A 14,612-nucleotide genomic window follows, 5' to 3' on the forward strand; every position below is an offset into this window, starting at 1 on the left:
GCGAAGCCACCAAGCTCCGCTAGGGCAGGCGGCGGCGGTCGGACCCTCCCCCGGGGAAGGGGCGGGCTCCTGACGGCCGCGCGCAGGGAGACCCGGCACCGCAGAGTCCTGGCAGGATGGCACCAGTCGGAGTTCCCCGGGCCAAGAAGGTAAGTGTCCCTACTTCTTCCTCGCGGAGCCCCTGGCTGCTGACTCGGAGTAACTCAATACAAACCCCTCCCCGTCCCCGGCCAAGCGCCAGTCTGGACGGCTCCGAGCCTCAGTTTACCCGATCGCCAGGCGATTGACACTTACGGAGATTTTTCTGGGTTTCCGGGGCTGCGGAGAGTGCTTTACACAGAGTGTCTCTGCGTCTTCCCAATTATCCCTATTTTACTGGTGAGGAAACAGACGCAGGGACTCGGGCGACTAGCTCAAGGTCACTGATGTTGGAGGGGGATTTGAAGTCTAACTGAGAAGGTGCACGTTTTCCTCCCTCAAGGGACCTGCACCCACTCACTAACCCTTCTGGGGTCACCCGTCCAGAACCTCCTTGGAGTTTCCCTTACATTTTGGCAAAGGCCCTGCCAGTCACTCGCTGTCCTGAAACCAGTCCTGTTGAAGGACACCATGCTAGTAGTAGCAGGTGGGCTGTGTGGGGTCCCCAGCTCCTGGCCCCTTTCAGGATGTGGCGGATGTTGACTTTATTCCCCCACAATGTTGGGAATGTGTGGGGAGGGAGAGGACGACTAAACAAAATTAGAAAGGGTATTAACTTGGAGGAAGGGCATGTCCAGGATCCTTCAAAGCAACCCACCTGAGCAGAGTAATTCAGAACGCAGGAGGATTACATAGCCCTGGGAATATGCACCACTGGCTTACTAATATTAAAAAAAAAAAAAAAAAAAAATAGGGCCGGGTGTGGTGGCGCACGCCTGTAATCCCAGCAGCTCTAAAGCCTGAGGCAGGAGGATTCCTTGTCCAAAGCCAGCCTCAGCAAAAGTGAGGCACTAAGCAATTCAGTGAGACCCTATCTCTAAATAAAATACAAAATATGGCTCAGGATGTGGCTCAGTGGTGGAGTGCCCCTGAGTTCAATCTCCCGTACCCCTCCCCCCCGCAAAAAAAAATAGGCCAACATGCCCTGCAATAGGGGACTCCAAGTAAACTGAAGTTCAGTCACTTAACAAAATACCAGACAGCCAATGAAACAAGCAAGTATGAGACAGGAAGAATGCTTTGACAATGTTGTTAGGAAGGTATATCACAGACCAGTCTCAACTATGTAAAAGCATTTATATACCTGCTGTCAGGGAGGACACAACAATGATAACAGTTATGCAAGATGTAGAAACTGATGTGTTCTGATTATAAAAATTAAAATATGGGCATCGAGGGAAATAATGTTAATGAAAAGACAAAGAAGCCAAGAACATCGTGCTGATTTTTTTTCTCTTTCCTAATGCCTTGTTCATTTTTGCAGTTCATTTTCTTAAAAGGGTCCCTATTCAATTCCTTCAAGCTCTCTGTTCCTGCAACAACAAAGATTATCACTTGCTAATCTACATTAATGTATACCTGGGAAGGGACTTATATCTGCGCTCTGCTCAGCTAATGAGTGAGGAGAATCCATTTAATTGCCACAGAGAATTCTTGTAATTCTTAAAACAAAAAGAGCAGTCCTGCTGGTGATTCCAAGCAGATGGGGCTGATATTGTAGGCAGATTGGGTCTTCTGGCCACCCTCTACCACAGGGTGAAGTTGGTTTCCTCCTCTGAATATGAATAACCTTGAAGCAGATCTTAAATCATAGGTATTGATATCTGCAAAAGACACACATAAATGCACCCCAGAGCTCACTCTCAGATCCAAAGTGGGCTCACTGCCAAACTGAAGGATGAATTGAAAACAGAAATGCACTGCAAAATTGACAGTGCTCTTAATTTTACATAGTTCTGTTCTTGTCATTCTTAAAGCTGTCTCTAGACTCTACTGGTATACTAATAAATTGAGGTGGTAAGGATAACAAAGAAAGGAAGGCTAAAATGTTCTAGATTCAAATCTTGATGATTTAGTTATTTTGCTATGGCTCTATAGAAAAAAAAATAGCAAATTTAAAGTGTTGGACAAACATACCTAGATAACAGATGAAAATGTTTTTCCTTGACTCAGTATCCTAAAGACAAAAAAATATATATTATAATTTTCTTAAAGCCCTAACTAATTTTCTGTTAAATTGTATCTGTCTTTTTGTCTTTGGGGCCAAAATTCTGGCATATGTGAAACAGCTGACATTTTCAAAATAGCCCTGTTTCTCTAGTAAATAGTCAGCACCACTGATTAAGGATCTCCTCTTTGTTAAGTGCTAGAAGAGGTAGTAAGGACATAGACAAAAAAGATATGCCACCTGTCTTCATGCATCACACAAACAAAGTAGGAAACAGGCAGGTAACCAGATGTTTCAGCTCAGGAGGATTCAGGGATGGAAGATATCAAAGTTAAGTAGGACACAGGGAAGGGCAATCACAAACAGGAGTGGTCCGGTGAGGCTCTGCTCAGGCAGCAACGGAAGACTTTTCCAGGTGGAGTGGATTGCATGAGAGACCATTTCAGTAATCAAATGGCTGACATGATAGGTATAGAAATGCTTTATAGATATACTTGTTTTAACCCTGTGGGAGACTAACCTGTGACATCAAAATAATGTTCTTCCCCTCTAGAAGTGTTTGGTTGCAATAATAAATTTAATTTGTAACTTGGTTAACCCGAGGTTTATTTTTCTCACCCCACTGCCAGAAGAGGTCTAAAGATGGGAAATCCATGGCTGCTGCAGCTACTCAAGGATATTGTTAAAAAGCAAGGCTCCCGCGCGCCACCCGTTGGATCCACCAGCCTTAGCATGTAGCTTTCAGCAGCAAGGGTTCAAGATAGCTGTAGCCCCAGGCATTATATTGATAAGTCTGTCAGGAAAGAGTCTAGATGGAAGAGAGTAGGCATCCATATCAGGAAAGCAGAAATTTCCCAGAAATCCTTATCTGTTTTCTACCTATGTCTCACTGGCCATTTCTGTATCACCAGGCCACGCCCAACATCAAGGGAGCTGGGATTTTTTTTTTTTTTCAGTTGAGGACATTGTCTCCCCCCCACAAAATACATTAGCAAGAAAGAGAGAGAATGTACATTAATTAGGAAACAACCAGTGTCACCACAAACATACTGAAAAAAACAAAATAACTATCAAGGAATTGGCACTTCAGGATAATTTGAACCAGAATACATACTGAGAAAAAAACATTCACAGTCCTTTGCACAAAATAATTATCTGGATAGTATACTCAATCTTTTTGAAGCACCATGAGATATCATTTTAGTATAACTAGAGCTCAAAGGACACAATACCACCTTTTCTAAAATTAGAAATTGCCTCTTTTTTTCAAGTGGGGGGTGGGACAGGGAGAGCTTAGGTGATTTCTGGTTCTCTTCCACAGGGTATTTTAGAACGTCTGGATGATGGGGAGGTTGTGATTGGGGATGGCAGCTTTCTCATAACTTTGGAGAAGAGAGGCTACGTGAAGGTTGGGCTCTGGACTCCAGAAGCAGTGGTAGAACATCCAGACGCAGGTCAGTGCACACATCACCCAAGAGTGTTTATCTGAGTGACATTTTGTTTAAATCTGATTGAAGGAAAAATTAAGAACCAATAACCAGTGTTTCAGAGGACTGTTTCTGTTGCAAAATTATCTCCAAGATATAGAGACATTGGTAGTATGTTGTCTAAAGCACATAGAAGAAAATGGCCTGTCTCTCCCTCTATCCCTCAATTGTTCCCTCTCTCTCTCCCTCCTCTTTCTCATACATACATGCATGCCCACACTCACTCATTTACATCTTGTTGTACAGGCAGTGCTTAAATATATATTTTAGTAGTTGTCCTATGATATTTACCTTGTAGATACTTAAGAGCTTTCTTAAATAGCAAAAGTTGTTTCTGCTTCAGATTCATCCTCCCAACTGACTTGCATACTTTAACAGTGTATATATAGTAAGAATGGTTAATGGCAGTTAACCAGCTTAACAGAGGACAGACAACCAGGTTCTAGAGATGAAAGGGCAAAGTTTTACATTATTTTCCTAGCTAAGGAAAATGAAAAAAAAAAGAGATAGAGGTAGAAACTGTGTGGGATTGGTTGATTATGCCAAATTAGAACTTGTGTGTGTTTTGATGTTGCTGTTGTCGTTTTGTTTTTTGTTCTCCTAAATTAAGGTTGGAAAATTATGGCCAAGAATGAAACATGGGGAAAAAAAGAATAAAAGCTGGGAATGAAATTTGTGAGTTGCTCTGATTTAATGCATATATGCAGAAAAACCTAGGGTCCTGTGTTGGTTCTTTCACTGACCACCCACAAGTCAAGGGACTTGTCTAAGGTCATATACTTAGACAAGTCCCTTGACCTCTCCAAGGATCTGTTTCTTCCTCTGTCACATGGGTACAGGACATGGACTAGTGATGAGGACTAAGGAGTTAACCCATATGAAATGCCCAGTGTATCTTCCATTCCCATTATTTAACAGATGTTTCCAGAAAGTGAAGTTGTCTGACCCAAGAACTTGTTCTTCATTTTGAAGGGTCTTTTTGCTAAATCAGGAAGAAAGTATTGAAATAGCCAGGATAAGGATATGGAGAGGGGGCAAAGACAGGAAAGATAAAGAAAGGGATGATTTTCTGGGAAGCCCAGGAAATTATTCAGGCTTTCAGGGGTCCCCCCAGTGCTCGCCTGTGGTAGGTGCAACATACCCATTCGGCTCTCTCTGAGTTTCCTCCTTGTGCTTTGGGTCATCAGCGCTGAATGCAATAGAACAGCAGCATCCTTCACAACAATGGTGTCCCAATAAACCCCTCGAGACCAAGAGACCAAAGGACCAGGGACCATGGGCCAACCAGGGCTTCATCTCTACAAGTGACTGCACCAGGCCTTGAGGTCGATCAACTGGAGAGTATAGGGCTTCTTCATATGACAGATCCAGTCCTAGAATTCACTAACTTAATCTTCAGCTTTTTATCAGTTCTGGCTTTGAAACTGGGTCTGGTTGAAAGAGATGGGGGTGAGTGCACTGCAGCAGCTGCTGAAAATGAGAGCTTCTGTAATTTTCATTTCAATTAAAAAAATTACTTTATAGTTCGTCAGCTTCACATGGAATTCTTGAGAGCAGGCTCGAATGTCATGCAGACGTTCACCTTTTCTGCCAGTGAGGACAATATGGAAAGCAAGGTAAATTCTAACTGGGGTACAGAGGGGAGGGAGCTTCTCCAATAAGCACAACCTCTCCATGGGAATTGACCTGATGTATTACCACACTCCATTACAAAATCCACAGGCAAGATCTAGCAATTCATTATTTTATACACATTTATATGAAATAAAGACGTTTTTTCGGCCCTTTTTGGTGAAGGAGGGAACAGGACCAGACAGAACAGGCCAATGGAAGATCAGAGCCGTCCTGGTCCTGTCTTTTTTGGAGAAAGAACACTTTGTAGATGAGTCATTCACCTCATTTCAATGATGTTCGTTTCTGCCATGTCTGTCTGGAGACAGGCCTCCTGAAGAATACTGCACTGGCCTAGGAATGAGAAAAACTGAGTTTGATGTCCAACTTTGTACCTATTGGCTGTGTGACTTTTTGTGATCGTTGACTTTCTCTCTGCACAATGGGTATAAAAATAGAGCTTATGTTCATACACCTGTGGGGAAGAGTAGATGGGATGAAGGGTGTGGAAGTACAGTGAATCAGTCTGCAAATGTAAACTGTTAATAGTTGCAAATGTTAACATTCCCTCATTCATTTAACAAACCAACACTTATTGGCTACCAATAAGAGTTATAGCCGATGGTTGTAGTCCAAGTACTATTGTTATGGTCCAGTCTCTATGCTAGTTACAAAGATGATACAAAAGCATGGACCATATTCTAGAGAGGCTTGTGATCAAGTGTGGGAGGTGAACAAATAAACAGTTCTTCAAATTCAGTGTAGTATGTACAATAATGGAAATATAAGGGCACCAGTTACAGAGGAGATTGCACCCCACTCTGCTCATCTTCTCATATTCCAGTTTAAATAATTAGTTGATAAGCTTGTACTCAACCTTTATTGTTCATTATATTTTACATTTCAAATGCTCTCTAACACCAGTGGGAAGCTGTAAACGCTGCCGCCTGTGACCTCGCCAGGGAAGTGGCTGACAAAGGTGACGCTCTGGTGGCTGGGGGGATCTGCCAAACATCAGTGTACAAATACCACAAGGACGAAGGTAGAATTAAGAAGCTTTTTCGACAACAGCTAGAGGTTTTTGCCAGGAAAAATGTGGACTTCTTGATTGCAGAGGTAATCTAGTGTTGGAAGAAGATTAAACCTGTTTTGTCGTGTGTGTAACTATGTAACCTTTAACTTTCCTGAGGGAATTGGACAACCTTATGGTCTCATTTCCTCCATGTGGATGGTCAAAGGTCTGTTGAAATTCACTGGCCCAAGCCAACACTCTCTGACTTGTATGCCAGGTCCTCTGTGAGGCCAAGGCTATATCCTCTGACCATAGCCTTTGGTTCTCTAAAGTATAAGTGGTTGCAGTGGTTAATTTAAGGCACTCTACAGTCTGGGAAAAGAGGAAGAGGACAGTGACTCCCAAGGACAAGGCCAGGCTGAAAGGTGACTTGTGGGGGACTAAAGACAGCAAGGGAGAAAAGCTTCAGAGGCATTTGGCTGCTTGGGGTTATCCAGGCCCCACCAATAGTTCTCAACACTAAGAAGCTTCCTTCGCCCCCTCCATCCATGCCTTGCTCTCTCTGCCTCTCTGCTTCCCTTCAACCTATAAGATGTGAGTGACACTTTGAAGACAGAATCAGTAGGCATTGGTCATGGATTGGACATGAAGGTCCAGAACCTTCTCTTCCTTTCACCTCATTCCCCATTTCCCCACACAACTACTACTGCCTGGAGTCAAGCCCTCAACTTAGTTCTTTACCCCAAACAAGAAAATAGCAACCCAGCAATTACTTCCCCCATAACTCCACTCACTCTAGGGCAAACCCTGCCTCATCAACCTCCCTAAGCCCAGCATCACCCAAGCCTGAGCCACCTGGAATCTGCAGAGACTCGCAAACTGCCCTAGAGGTTCTCCAGATGGGTGGGAAAACAACTTGCTGATTTAAGAAACTGTCTTTTGATTCTATCATTCCTCATACGATACTTCTGCAGACTGTGTTTCTAAGCCAATAGGGAAGGAACAAGAGGTTTTCAATTAGCTTTTCTGCAGTTACCTAAAGCTCATTTTGGGGATTGTGACACTGAAGGGGGTTCCTACAACCCATATGGGTTTACCAGAAATGGCGTGGCCACCAATGGCAAGGAAATAGAGTAGCTCTCTCTTTCCACTCCAAGCTTGATCTTCTCATCTGCAGACAATAATTCCTTTCCTACTTTCTGAACACTTATGAATATATAAACTAGAAGTGAATCTGAAAGTATTTTAATTATAATATATGATAAGCTATTTATTTTTCAGAGATTATTCCAGTTCCATAAAAGACAAGCCCAAAATTTTTACGTAATTTTTTTTTCTTCAAAATCATTATTTTTTAAAAAAACCTTATGATTGTGTGGGTTGTTTTGGTTTTCTGTTTGTTTGTTTGTTTGTTTTGGTATCAGCAATTGGTACCAGAGGTACTTAATCACTGAGCCACATCCCCAGCCCCTTTAATAAATAAATAAATAAAGTAATTGGACACAATACCTTTACTTTATTTATTTATTTTGTGACAGGGTCTCACTAAGTTGCTTAGGCCCTTGCTAAATTGCCAAAGTTGGCCTCAAGCTTGCAATCCTCCTGTCTCAGCTTCCCAAGTCACTGGGATTACAACCATGAGCCCCCACACCTGGCTTATGTGCGTATTTTACTTATGGTCATCATTTCACTGAATAATTATCCCTGAATGAAAATCTATACATCATTATTGAAGGAATTAAAATACTTAGAAAGATATTCTTTAGCTAGTGTGCTGTAAACACATTTCTTAGCAAGTTTTATTACACATATTTGATCATTTTTGTAACCATTTTGCAACATCTGTGTTCTACTATTCAAAATCTGCTTTAGTTTTGACTAATACAAAAAGTCACATTTCTCTTAGTATTTTGAGCATGTCGAAGAAGCTGTGTGGGCTGTGGAAGTCTTAAAAGAATTGGGGAAACCTGTGGCAGTTACCATGTGCATAGGCCCAGAGGGAGACATGCATGATGTGACACCCGGAGAATGTGCCGTGAAGCTGGGGAAGGCAGGTAACTTGGACCTATGATGTGATAGGCAACTCAGCTGTTATTTATGAAATTTAACAGTGTTTGCTTATTACAGTGAGAGTAATAAAAGACTAAAAAGGAAATAAAAGGATTAGCTGGAATCAGTTTCTTTAGCTGTCTTGGGACAGCTGATCTCTAAGGTAGCTTCTAACTATTAAAAAAATAGACAATAAATACTAAAATGTACAAGTTCTTCTATTTCATCACACAGGGGCTAACATCATTGGTGTGAACTGCCGATTTGGGCCCTGGACCAGCTTGCGGACGATAAAGCTCATGAAGGAGGGCCTTGGGGCTGAAGGGCTGAAAGCACACTTGATGATACAGTCCCTGGGGTTCCACACACCCGACTGTGGCAAAGGAGGGTTTGTGGATCTCCCAGAATACCCTTTTGGTAAGCCCAAGCACGTATAGAGGTCCTTGTATTTCTTGTGATAAAATTCAAATTAATAGAATAAAAACTATGTTATAGTTTTATAAGACTGCATAAGGCAAAAATATTTGATGTTAATCAAATATATGAGTTTTTTTCTGGGAGAGGTGGAGTTCTGGGAATTGAACTCAGGGGCACTCAACCAGTGAGCCACATCCCCAGCCCTATTTTGTATTTTATTTAGAGACAGGGTCTTTCTGAGTTGCTTAGCAACTCACTTTTGCTGAGACTGGCTTCAAACTCTCGATCCTCCTGCCTCAGCCTTCAGAGATGCTGGGATTACAGGTGTGCGCCACTGCGTCCAGCTAAAGCTTGTAGCTTTTTAATTTGAAAAAAAATGCCCAACAGAGCATCTATCATTTAAAAATGGGGAGAGTAACAGAAATACTATAACTATTGTATTACAGCCCTGGAGCCCAGAGTTGCAACCAGATGGGATATTCAAAAATATGCCAGAGAGGCCTACAAACTGGGGGTCAGGTACATCGGTGGGTGCTGTGGATTTGAGCCCTACCACATCAGGGCAATTGCAGAGGAGCTGGCCCCAGAAAGGGGATTTCTGCCACCAGCATCAGAAAAACATGGCAGCTGGGGAAGTGGTCTCAATATGCACACCAAACCCTGGATTAGAGCAAGGTAGGATTCTTTTAAATTAACCTTATTGTTGCTTTTAAATCTCATTTTATTTATTGCTGTTAAGGTTGTATATACACATAGTAATGAAAATTCAAAAAATATATAAATGTATAAAATTAAAAAGAAGATATCCTCCATCCTGATGCCATTACCTTTTCCAGAGGTGTCCTACTCTGTTGCAGATGGCCTAACAAAATACCATAAACTGTGTGGCTTATAAACAACAGAATTTTATTTCACAGTTCCAGAGGCTGAGAAATAAAAAATGAAGGTCTCAGAATATCCAGTGTTTGGTGAGGGCCTGCTTTTCCATAGATTGTGCATTCTTGTTGGGTCCTTACATAGTAGGGAGGGAAAGGCAAGTCTGGGGTCTGTTTCATAAAAGTACTAATCCCATTTGTAGGAACTCAGTTCTCATAACCTGATCAATTCCCAAAGACTGCACCTTCTGATGTGATCACATCAATGATTAGATTTCAATATGTGAATTTGGAGCAGGGGGGACACAAACATTCAGACCTGTAAGCACAGAGGTAACCTGCTTGTCTTCTGTTTTCTGAAGTCTTGTACCTCTGTTTTCTTGTTTTATCAATTTTAAGTGGTAATTCTTGATAACCCTCTATGAAAGCTGAAGAATCTAAGTCACATAATCCACCCCTTCCCCCCATTCTCTCCTTCTAATTTTGATTCATTACGTTTTTATTTCTTCTGTTGATTGTGTTTTTAAATTAAAATTATGTATTAGCCACCTATTTTTAACCCATCGTTATAAGGCAGGCTCTCTTCACTCCACTCTATAAAATAAGAATTGATTCCCTTCTACTTCTCTCTAGTTTCCCCATCTATATTTTAGCTCCTTTAAGTTATGCCAGTACTTTTACATCATCAAGGCTTATAACCATTATGTTCTGTTCTGTAATTATATAAAGTCTTCCAAGGCTTGTCTGTAGGTTGACTCCAAAATGTAAAGCCAGTGAATAACATTTACAATATTACCATACTTGTCATGCTAAATAGCAGGACTGAAATTTATTTTTATCTCCCCTTTTTCTTTAAACTTAATCAACAGGTGAACTCTTTCCTTTGTCACACATACTGGAAAATACTGACATGCCCCAGGAATTCTCTGAGTATTTCTAGGCAATAGAAATCCCCATCATCACATTATTTAGCAGACATCGCCTCAACTTGGTAATTAGAGAGTGTTCAGTTCCATGTGGAATCAAAACTAGGAATCAGCTTTCAAACTTAAAACTTCTTTGGGGCCTGGGGGTCTTGCTCAGTGGTAGAGCACGGAGGCTCTGGGTTCAATCCCCAGCAAGGCAGGGTGGGGAAGTGGTGGCAAACACTGTCTGTCAGAAGCCTTGACAAGCAGGAAGACAAGAAAGGCCGAGGTGGGTCCTTCTCATTTTCTGCCTTATGCTTCCAAACCTCCCTTTCCATCTGCTAACCATAATTTCTGACTTCTTCAGATTTGGAGTAAAAGGAAGAAGGATGTAAAGGGGTTAACCCTGTCATCATTTGATTGGCACCCTAATAGAGACTGCATTCTTAGAGTCTGGCCCATCTCCTTGAGTGCTTTTGTGGTTCTTCAGAACTTTTCACTAGAAACTGAGGTCTATATTCTCATGCCATAGGCATTTGCCTCCAACTACTACTTCCTCCTCAGACTGGCTGTCCAGCAAGTCACTCCAGATATACTCCTTTTGGGATCCCATTGTCCTTCCTGGTGATTCTCTTGAACTAGATTTTAGCTAGGTCTAGGCTGACTCTCTCACTTTCATCAGGTTCAAATGGCTCCCACCTTCCTTTAAACAGACAAGCTCTGAAAATATGGTCTGATGCCAATTTAACAACCCCAGCACCCTCTTTGCTCACAAGCAAAATAGCTAGCCCACTGTTCTTTTGTGATCTAGATTTCCCAGTGTAGGTGAGTTGTCAGACAGGTTCATGGCCACTTACCTTGATGCATCTATGGAGTGTCTATTTTGCAACTACCTTCAATACCAATTATCTATCATATCTTAAGACTTCCAATCTAATACCCTGTTACAGGGGTGATTTTACATTCACTGCAGAACTAAGAGATATGCATGAGACCACAGAGAAAGAGGAATAATCCTGTTTTATAAAACTTGAGCTACTTGGAGAATGTTCCAAGCATCAAAGTCAAATGGATCCTCTTCTCTTTCATCTGTTGTCCAGATCATACCATACTTCAATTTGCTTCATAGTTGACTTTCTTTGTACTTGTACATTTGGTTTTCTAGGAATTTCTAATAATCTTTCTTTTTCATTGCTGAAGGAAAAATTACAGGCCTTCACTTTCTCTGAGGTCTTCCAGTTTCTAAATTATAATATTTGTTATAGTCAATAGTTTTATTATTAAAGACATTTTTCTTGGGGTGCCCCTAAATTACTGTTCTGTTTTGTCTGTCTAACTCATTCTTGCTTTCTCTCATGTATGTACTTTCTCTCTCTCTCTCCCATAAATATTACATATATATCACATAAAATGCACAAAATATATGAAGATTGTCATTGTAATACCATCTCTTTTCCATTTTCTAGAAACCAGTCATAGCTTCTGCTGTCTTCTCTCTACTCAGTGCTGTTAAAAATTTAATCCATTTTGTACTTCTTTATTCATTTCAGTGAGATTTGAAATGGTATCCATTTTTGAACTGGAACAATTTTCCTAATGTAAATTATTTAGAGTATAAAAATGGGCAAGACATCGCTTAGCTGAATCTTTTTTCTGTGAGATATAGATATTTATCAGAGAACATGTTTTCTATAGGTATCATGTTTAGAAAAATATACAAAATGTAAATATAGTTAAAGGTGAAAAGCATACTTTGGTAGTTATTAAGATAGTTTAAATAAGTGAAGAACAGTTTACTTTATCATCCCCTAGGGACCCTTAAAATTAGTTAACCATGAAAATTAAAACATTATTCTGTAAACTAAAGCAAGACATTCCTGCACCATGAACTCCAAACCTACTGATGATATTTGTAGAAGTTTATGATTTCACAGAAAGCCATATAAACCCCTGATTTCTGAAATTTCACCATCTGAAAATATTGATCTTTTCATTGTTTTGCAAGTAAAGTGGAAAAAAAAACACACTAAAAATATATTTAACACCAAGGTCTGTGACCAGGAACCTTGTACTCTTCTTTCTTTGTCTAAGAGCAAGGAACAAACACTGACAAAGTGGTGTGAATTCTGTTCCTAGTTACTTTTTTGAAGAATCCGACTTTGCTCATTACATTAAAAACTGTCTCACTTACTTCTCATTGCATTAAAATATTAAGTTGATTTAGAAGACCTCTTTTAGAAATTTTGAATGAATGTAATTAATCAAAACATGTAAAGTTAAAATACATTGCCTTTTTCTGAAAGGTGGTACGAAACCTAATGATTTTTATGAGGATGGACATGTGGGAAAGGGCCATGGCATTAATGGACATCATTTTTCTGTCTGTAGAAACAAAAGTTCTACTTTAGCCTGATCACAGCCAAATTTAAAGTTTTAAAAATATATACATGTATGTATATATGCATATATGTGCCCAAATGTACATCTCTATGCATTTATATATAGGACATACTGGACTTATAAATAAGTATGGATCTCTTAATTAATAATATATATTTTAAAATGCAGGGCTAGGAGGGAGTATTGGGAGAATCTACTGCCAGCTTCAGGTCGACCTTTCTGTCCTTCACTATCAAAGCCAGACATTTAAAGAGAAGAGAAAGAAAACACTGAAATAACAGAACAGATGGAAATGGCCTCAAGCCCCCTGGACCTCAGCCTGCCCTGCCATCCCAGCTGCCCAGCAGCCACAGCACCGCAGTCCTTTCAGTTCAGGTTACTGCGACAATAGAGCTTCTGTTCAATGGGTGTCTTCAGCAGGGTGCTGCAGGAAATGCGGAGTAAGAAGATCCCGTGTCCCCAAGTACCTGCAGTCCAGTAATGCTGTGGTGCATTCTTTGGAACATCATCAAAAACAGACAAATTTTCTTTGAGGGTGAATTTGACATTTAAAATAACCAGAAGTCACTGAGAAGCAAGCCTAGTGAATAATTCATGTGCCTGAAGTAGGTGCTTGAGGAAGGCAGAGGAACTCTCTAAAGCAAAATTCTGCTTTTCTTTATTGATTTGTATGATGGTTTCAAAGGCAATCACAGAATAAAAGATACAAAAAATGTTTTGCACAATAACAGGATTACTAAAACAAGTGTATAACCTTCCAAAGTGATTACTTTCAAAGATAATCTTTACTGAAAGGTATTAGTTTCCAAGAATTTTTAAAATGTGTGTTTGTAATTATATATGGCTAGATTATAAACTACATAAGAAAAGAATCATGAAATGCACTTCCTATATGTGTTCTTATTTAACATCATGTTAGGCATAATAATCATAGATACTCGATGAATTACTTATTGCTGATTTTCTAAAAAAAGTAAAAAGAGATAAACGGTTTTAGAACATTTTTTTTAAAGACAAGGTTCGAATTCATCTTGTTCTAATCTTTTCTTAACTTATGTTTACATTATTTACTGTGTATCTGTTTCTCTTTCTTTACAATTTTGTATCAATTTGAGACAGTGAATAAAATTTAAAATAATTTGCCTTTTATACAGTTGGAATATATAAAATTAGATGGACATGATTTGGAATCATAACAAATATTTATTATTTATTATGGTACAGACTCTCTCATATATCACATATATATGTATGAATACATACATATATATATGTATATATATATATATATATATATATATATATATATATATATATATATATTATGTATAATATACATTTTGTGTGTGTGTGTGTGTATTTCCTCACACACAGAGATTAAAACTGAGAGAGTACCAGGCATGGGCTCACACCTGTAATTTCAGTGACTCAGCAGGCTGAGGTAGGAAGATTGTAAGTTCTAGACCAGGCTCCTTAATTTAGCAAGACCCTCAGCAACTTACTGAGACCCCTGTCTCAAAGTATTAAATAAAAGAACTGGGGATGTAGCTCAATAGTGACTCACTCTTTCAAGATCACTTATTTCTTTTTAAGATACAGCTCTTTCATGGACAGTTATCCCATATATTAACCAGCAATCCACTTATCAAAATCCTCCACCTGTGGATTCAGATATTGAAATCTGAGTACCCAAAGCAAACTTAAGGTTTC

The 14,612-nt window shown here is 39.9% G+C and overlaps 1 protein-coding gene across 1 annotated transcript; it reads left to right on the forward strand.

The window, feature by feature from the left end:
• The first annotated feature begins 11 nt into the window (after positions 1 to 11).
• Positions 12 to 14,051, forward strand: Bhmt2 (betaine--homocysteine S-methyltransferase 2). The gene is made up of 8 exons (XM_046427640.2): positions 12 to 149; positions 3,468 to 3,600; positions 5,158 to 5,249; positions 6,169 to 6,360; positions 8,163 to 8,310; positions 8,540 to 8,722; positions 9,169 to 9,397; positions 13,071 to 14,051. The coding sequence occupies exons 1-8, from the start codon at positions 117 to 119 to the stop codon at positions 13,150 to 13,152; spliced, it is 1,092 nt and encodes a 363-aa protein (XP_046283596.1). The 5' UTR covers positions 12 to 116; the 3' UTR covers positions 13,153 to 14,051.
• The last annotated feature ends 561 nt before the right edge of the window (positions 14,052 to 14,612 follow it).

Source organism: Marmota monax, unplaced genomic scaffold, assembly GCF_021218885.2.
Source record: "Marmota monax isolate L192 unplaced genomic scaffold, Marmota_monax_Labrador192_F-V1.1 WCK01_AAM20220418_F8-fsc00018, whole genome shotgun sequence".
NCBI lineage: Eukaryota > Metazoa > Chordata > Mammalia > Rodentia > Sciuridae > Marmota > Marmota monax.